Source organism: Solanum verrucosum, unplaced genomic scaffold (genome assembly GCF_900185275.1).
Source record: "Solanum verrucosum unplaced genomic scaffold, falcon-dt-bn FXZP01000242.1, whole genome shotgun sequence".
Classification (NCBI taxonomy): domain Eukaryota; kingdom Viridiplantae; phylum Streptophyta; class Magnoliopsida; order Solanales; family Solanaceae; genus Solanum; species Solanum verrucosum.
This window is the reverse complement of record NW_026020168.1, coordinates 1,279,684-1,287,553: the sequence shown is the minus strand read 5'-3', so window position 1 is coordinate 1,287,553 and position 7,870 is coordinate 1,279,684. Positions and strand designations below refer to the sequence as shown.

At 33.6% G+C, this 7,870-nt stretch overlaps 1 protein-coding gene across 1 annotated transcript; it reads left to right on the top strand.

Moving 5' to 3' along the window:
* The first annotated feature begins 1,344 nt into the window (after window positions 1-1,344).
* Window positions 1,345-3,462, top strand: LOC125828758 (uncharacterized). The gene is made up of 2 exons (XM_049508087.1): window positions 1,345-1,615; window positions 2,091-3,462. Exons 1-2 carry the CDS (start codon window positions 1,520-1,522, stop codon window positions 3,186-3,188), a joined length of 1,194 nt encoding a protein of 397 aa, XP_049364044.1. The 5' UTR covers window positions 1,345-1,519; the 3' UTR covers window positions 3,189-3,462.
* The last annotated feature ends 4,408 nt before the right edge of the window (window positions 3,463-7,870 follow it).

Here is a 7,870-nt window from a genome sequence, read left to right as displayed (position 1 = left end):
TTCCCCCAAATTTCTTCTCTATCGTTTCTTGTTATTATACAGCTCTTTTTTTTTAATGAAAAACGTCATGGAAGGCATAACACTACTACCAAAATATCTTACACTAACATTAGACACAAAAATGCAAAATCCCCAAAAAAAATCAACAAAATCAATGTAATCGACTAAAACCCCAAAACCAAACAAAGACACAAATAGAGATTAAATCCAAACTAAACAACAAATAAATTCGAAAATAAATTGAAAAACCTACCTAGATAAGTTGAAAATCAAACAAAAAATCTCAAATATATTTGACATTGACCCCTTCGTTTCAGCTCCAAACCAAACCCAAACTTATTGCCTTCTTCTCGTCCTCCTCACCTTCTCCGACCAAACTGCCTTCGTTCTCACCATCTCCGACAAGCTTCAACCAACAACTATAAATGAGAACCAACAACAACAACGACGACAAGAACCCCAAACTAACTCCGCCAATAAGTCTCGACTTTCACAACGCCGCCGGTTGTGAACAACTAGAAACAATCAAACCACCCAATAGACCCCCACTTTTCCTTAGCGCCACCGGTCACCACCAAAATCCCAATCCAACAGAACCCAAAAATCAACTTCGACGAGATTGTGAACAATCAGAAATCGTGCCAACATTTTTTACTTCAATGGAAAGAGTAGAAGAGGTTGGAAAAAGGAAAAGGGTAAGGAAGATAAGAAAAAGTTGAAATGAGATTGTGGGAATGGAGATGCAGATGACTATGACAAAGAGAAATAAAAATTGGAAAGAGAAAGTGCAGGTATATTAATCAAATATAATAAAAGGAAAAATGACATGGAGTGATCATATATACACGTGTCATTTTATAATTATTTTTAAAATTATGTGTCAGGCGTTTGTGATACACACACATTTGAGTAGTAAAAAACGTGTTTAAAATATTGTGTTTTGATGAGTTCAAGAGTTCAGATGACAAAGGAACAAGTAGAAGGATTCACAATACAAACACATACAAGTATGAGGATCCATCGGATCATTTCGCCTAAAATATATAATATAAAAATTTAGAAGATACTGTAAAATAGTAGTAGTTGTTAATTTAAGTAGCCACCCTGGACGTCTATAATGCCTAGCCTGAGCGGTGACCCAATCCGTTGTTGCGTTTGAGCAAGTCAATTTGACGCGTAAGGGGACGTGGCCTTCCTAGTGTTAAATGACATAATTATCCATTGACTGTTTGACGAATTTGAACTAGCAAATGGGTAAATCTGTCAAGTAAAAAATAAAAAAGATGCTTTTTATTTTTAGAGAGAGGAGAGGGGCAGGGGTTGAAGGAAGAAGAAAGAATAGAAAACGGCATTGTTATAATAATATTCTACAACTACTACTCTCTGGCAATTAACCAGTTAAGCAAACCCTTTCATCACAAAAACAAAACCTGCTCTCTGCCAATTTGAAAATCAGAAGCAATATTTTGCTGTTCTAGGTTTATTGGAGTGAAAGTTGATCTGTAAATCAACACACAAGATGTGGGGTATTTCTAGATGTTGTGAGAAAATTTACACCGTTACGGAAGGGGGATCTAGTTATTGTTCCAAGAAAAAGGATGATTTGTGTAATCAGGTAACAGATTTCTTCAAATCCTTTCTACATCTTGCTTAGACAGGAAGAAAGAAACTTTTCAACTATTGCGGCTTTATATATGAAACTTTATCATCTTTAGTTGGTCCATTGGAAACTGAAATCAAATTGATGTATGATCTGATTCTAGATTTTATGATCAGTAAGTATACCCAACATAAATTTTCAAAATTAGTTTCACAGGCCTATTTGCTTGTTGTATGTTAAACGAAACTTACTGATCTTGAGAAAAATTCCCGTGTCGTCTTTTGTGATTCTCTGTATTTCTATTGCTTTTCAGTTTGAATATATCTAACCGTCTACATCAAGTATTTTATTTTGCCTTTTTAATTCAAGTCCTTTTGCTTGTAGTTGATATTTGCTATGTTTGATTTTACATAATAATAATAATAATAGGAACAATAATAGAGCTTGTAATAATGTGTGTATCTCTAACAAGAGATCCTATTGAATGCAGGATACTGGACGAGCCTCGAGTATGTCGAGACTAAAATGTATTTTGCGTGGCTTGGATCTTAAAACATATATCTTTCTCTTTGTCTTGATACCAACATGTGTCTGGGGTATATACGTCCATGGCCAGAAAATCACCTACTTTCTACGCCCTTTATGGGAAAAACCACCAAAACCATTTAATGAAATGCCTCACTATTATCATGAGAATGTATCAATGGAGAATCTCTGTAAACTTCATGGCTGGGGAATCCGTGAGTACCCGAGGCATGTCTTTGATGCAGTGTTGTTTAATAATGAGGTTGACATGCTTACCATACGGTGGAAGGAGTTATACCCTTATATTACAGAGTTTGTTCTACTTGAATCAAATTCAACCTTCACTGGATTGCCAAAGCCTTCTTACTTTGCTAATCACAGAGGAGAGTTTGAATTTGTTGAGTCAAGATTGACGTATGGACAAATTCCTGGAAGATTTAGAAGAGGAGAAAACCCTTTTGTTGAGGAGGCCTATCAGAGGCTTGCATTGGATTATCTTCTCAAACAAGCAGGTATTCAGGATGATGACTTACTGATAATGTCCGATGTTGATGAGATACCTAGTAGACATACCATCAATCTTTTGAGGTGGTGTGATGATGTACCTTCAGTTCTTCATCTTCGATTGAAGAATTATCTTTACTCCTTTGAATTTCTCGTTGATAATGATAGCTGGAGAGCTTCTGTGCATCGCTACCAATCGGGTAAGACAAGGTATGCTCATTACAGACAGTCGGACACCATCTTGGCAGACGCAGGGTGGCATTGTAGCTTTTGTTTCCGCCGCATAAGTGAATTTATATTTAAGATGAAAGCCTACAGCCATTTTGACAGGGTCAGATTTTCTCATTTTCTCAACCCTAAGAGAGTCCAAAGGGTTATCTGTAATGGGGATGATTTATTTGATATGCTACCGGAGGAGTATACATTCAGGGAAATCATTGGCAAAATGGGACCAATTCCCCACTCTTATTCAGCTGTTCACCTACCGGCATATCTTTTGGAAAATGCAGACAAGTATAAGTTTCTTTTGCCAGGTAATTGCTTGAGAGAAAGTGGGTGATCTAGCTAGCAGGTTTTTGTTATATTTTCTTTTTGGTGAATGTCAAGGATGCAGTTCTTCGTTGCTCCTTACAAATCAAATGACAATCCTGCGGAATGTCCATGACTTCCTATCATACTGCAGAAACGTTTGGAATGTTTTGAATGAATACATCAGATTTGGGAAGTCAGATGATTTTTGTATATAGCTTCTTAGATATCGTTTTCTCAGGACAAAAAGGGTGTTTGCTGGCAGAAGTGCTATTAGTTCGAAACTCTGTATGTCATAGTATATTAATTCCTGATTATGCGACTTTCCTCTTGTTGGGAAATTTTGGACCAGTACTAATTTATTCACATTTCTTGTGTTCCTTATTTTTCTGACTTTGTACCTTTATATCACCGAGTATAAGTGTTAAGACCAGAAATCTGTCCCTTTGTTAATTGGTTTGATTGGATTGATTTAACCAGGTTTCTAGTATGCATTGAGTTGGTATTTTTTTATCTAAGATAGTGAGTGAATGGTGATTATTCCATCACACGTGTATATACACTTTGATTCTCTTGTGTTTAACAAAAAGAAGTTTGTTTATAAGTAAATGCTGATTGTTGAGGAGGAATTTCTATATATTAGTTGTGCTATTCAATGGCTGCTGCCACCAAGATTGAGTGCATGAAGCATGACCCCCTCACTTTGGGGATCTGTGTGTATGAAATTAAACTCATAGGCGGCCCTTGTGTTCTAGATTCGCATAGGTACAAAGATTGAGTGAATGAAGCAAGCCTCACTTTGGCGATCTATCTGTGTATATGAAATTAAATAAATAGGCGGCCCTTGTGTTCTAGATTCGCATAGGTACAAAGATTGAGTGAATGAAGCAAGCCTCACTTTGGCGATCTATCTGTGTATATGAGCCCTTGTGTTCTAGATTCGCATAGGTAAGGGGTTAAACTACTCTTTTCAATTGTATGCTATGCGATTGAATCCATCTCCAACCCATAGGGATGGCAATGGGGCGGGGTGTGTTGAGCTTACCTGCAAAAAAATTAATCCTCCTCCTGTATAACATTTTTTCTTATTTTCAAACCGCCCCACCCCGCCCCGCATAGACCCGCACCGCAAGAATCCACCCCAAATAATTTTTTTAATATTTTCTTTTTCTAGTTAAGTTTGATACTAAAAATAAAATTCATAAAAATAAATTCATTTTCATTAAGTTGTATTAATTTTATAGGATAGTGACTTAAAATTTTATTTTTTAGAGGTCAATTGGGAAACATATAAGAAATTGAATTATTTTTTATCGAACCATTTTCATTTGCTATCTTGAATATTTTAGTAGCTTTAATGAAATTTCTTAATAAATAATGTTTTATCACTCTTATAACATATAAAAACTTAAAATTAAGTTTAAACCACATAAAATCAAATATACCCGCAACCTTCCCCGCCCCGCATTAGTTTTTAAAAAAATCTAATTCAACCTGCCCCGCATCCCATCCGCCCCGCACAACCTTAAACCCACCCCGTCCCGCATAGCCTTAAACCCGCCCCACCCCGTCCTGCATCCGCTCCATCCCATTGCCATCCCTATCAACCCATTTCTATTTTACCCCCATTCTCTAAATTCATCTCTATTTTACTCTCCATTCTCTATATTTTGAGGGTAAAATAGAGAATGTCTTCACTAACTCACCTCCATATTACTCTCTATACTTCATTTATACAGGATGTGAATAGTAGTTCTCCAAATTTGGAAAACTATAATTCAATTATGTATTTCACTTTTTGATTAATTTAATATTTTTTATATTATATCATTAATTAAATAATGTGTAATTATTTTCTCATGTAATAAAACGTCTAAAAATATATTATTGACAAGTTACTACTTTCAACCGAATTAATAATTTTTTATTTTATTTTTAAAAAAAATTGTCACTTTAAATATGTAATTTAATATTATTTATATTATATAAAACTATTAATTAAGTTTTTAATATTTGTATTTATTTTTTAAGTAATATACCATCTAAAAACATATTATTGATAAGTATACTACATTCATCCCGAATTAACAATTTTTTCAATTTAATTTTTTAAATTTTTTGATCTTCCATTATGAAAAATGCACAAAATTTACATGATAATTCAAACAATCTACTTTTATGTTATAGTGATAAATTATTAAACTACACTTTTTAACGAGCATGAAAATACTTATTACATAGTTCAAAATGGAATAGGGGGAGTAAATTACAATGCAAACTAATTGGACACAAGATGAAATTGTTATTTTAAACAATTTTTAGCTATATGTATATGAAAAAAATAAGGACAAAAAATTACTCATTTTGACGTAATGCATTAATTGAGAATTTATGAAAGCAACGTAATAGTCTTGAAATTTGAGTATTTATGTAAAAGTTAGAATAAATTTTACGACGATGCACTATTTATTATGTAATAGTATTTTATCATTGATTTCAGTTTTATTTGAATTGTTCGTTAATATGTATTATATATAATATTTGTTGCAATTTATATATGTTATTTAGAATTTAGGATAAAATCTAATTTTATATTAAATGGAAAATTTGAAAAGAATAAAATTTTATATGACATGAACATTATATAGATTATAGGGTGAATATTTGCCAAAAGAAGAAATGGTTTATTTTATGAAACAAGAAAATAAGAATGAAATAGAAATAATAATATAATTTTGAGGAGAGAAAAAACGATTTTTTTTTAGAGAATTTGATTGAAGTTGGCTGTCTGAGAAAATAGAGAACTCTATAGTTGGAGAGTAATAGAGAGGGTAAGGTTTGAGCTGCCCTTAAAGATGGTGAAATTTCAACCATTTTGTCGAACCTGTAACAACCCTCTCTGAATGATGCTACTACTTAACAAAAACGCTAATATAATACTTGCACATTTAAAAGGGATTAATCTAAGATATATAAATTATAATTCAATAGAGGAATTTAGCCCAAAATAAAAAGTGAAAGGTATAAAGGCTTGTCATTTAGAAATTTAGTTGATCTCAAATTTAAACAAGACAAGAGTCCCAATTTATGGCAGAAGAATCTTTCAAAATAATTTAAAAATACGCTAAGAGAGTTTCATGTATTATCTATACTACTACAAGACACGTTATAAATCATTACCAACTTCGGGGTACCGAAGCTTGAATGGTTCATGCTTCATATAAACCTTTGAAATAAACTGTAAATTTAATACATTAAAAGAGTTGGGTTTACACACCCCAAACAGTAAAACATGTAGTCATATTTTACAACCCATGGTGACATGATCAAATTAGCCTTAAAAATTTAATGTGAATGTATAACATATAGATCATGTACAAGTCCCAAGATTTATGCAAACTATAGATGCCTATATGCAAATGTTATCTTCCCATAAAGCTTTCAAAATCTCCGTCCTCCAACGGCCAGCTTCAAGTATCCCCTCAAACGTTCCCTACGATAGAAGCAACTATCGCTAAGCATAAAGCTTAGTGGTGTAAAAACTATATGCGAGGAGCCGCTAGATTCACCAAGTTACCTTTCAAAAGTCATGGGCAGCACAATTGAAAATAATAAATAAATCAAGTAAACGAAATATCAAAGGTATCAAGTTCTATATTTAAAGATCCAACTGTCAAGAACGCTCATAACACCATTTCCCAAAAGATCCAATATCAAGGCTTGCCCAATATATACATCATACCGTCACACCCAACATAATCAAGTATCAAGAAGGATCGAAGCCCTGTATCAAGAAGGGTCAAAGCCTAAAAATCAAGAGAATCGAGAGCCATATTAAAAATGGCTTCGTAGTTCATACTTAAAATGGACAACTTCCATACTTAAGAGGAGCCACAAATCCAGAGTCAAGATGGCCAATGATCCGAATCAATAGGCATGCCAGTAGTGACAAAATCAAATACACAAGAAGGACAAAGTCCCAACAAGAATGCCAGGCGATCAAGCAATCAGTACTAGTGGGCGAGTTACACAAGTGTCTTGAAAGTCTCAGAGAATACCAATATGATAATACAACGTGACAAGAAGTAACCAAGGTATCGAGATAACCCTTCAAATAAACAAGAAGATAAAAGGAGTACAAGTACAAGTTTATACACAAACCTCGGGCTTTAGCATAGAAACAGTCCAACAAAACTTCAAGAGTTCAGTATCAAGGTCCTCAACTTATACACGAGTATATATATCCTTAAAAATACAATTAAATAACTTTTTTATCATGTGCTAGCTGAATAATGTTGACGTAAAATAGGATCATCATCACAAGTAAGCCTAGCATGTACCAAAACAGTGAATCTGTCCAGCCTGGTTCCTCAAGTCGCAACTTAGTTTTGAAGAGGAAAATGGAAAAACTGGACTTTATATCCTTCATGAAAGATGTAGTTATATCTCTTAAAGATGCGAATAATCAAGAATCATCGCAAAATGCGTTTTGTACAAAAATATATATTTAAAACACTAACAGTTGAAAATACAGGATTTCTAAATCAGAAATCTCGACAGAACTTGTCCTATGTTGCGTCCCTTATTTCGAATCGATAACAACAAACTTAAGATTTTACATAAACACAAGAGTTGTAGGTATATGAATTAGCTTTCCAAATCATATTTATTCACCAAAAAGGGAGTTCTAGAGGACGAGATATTTTAAAAGTA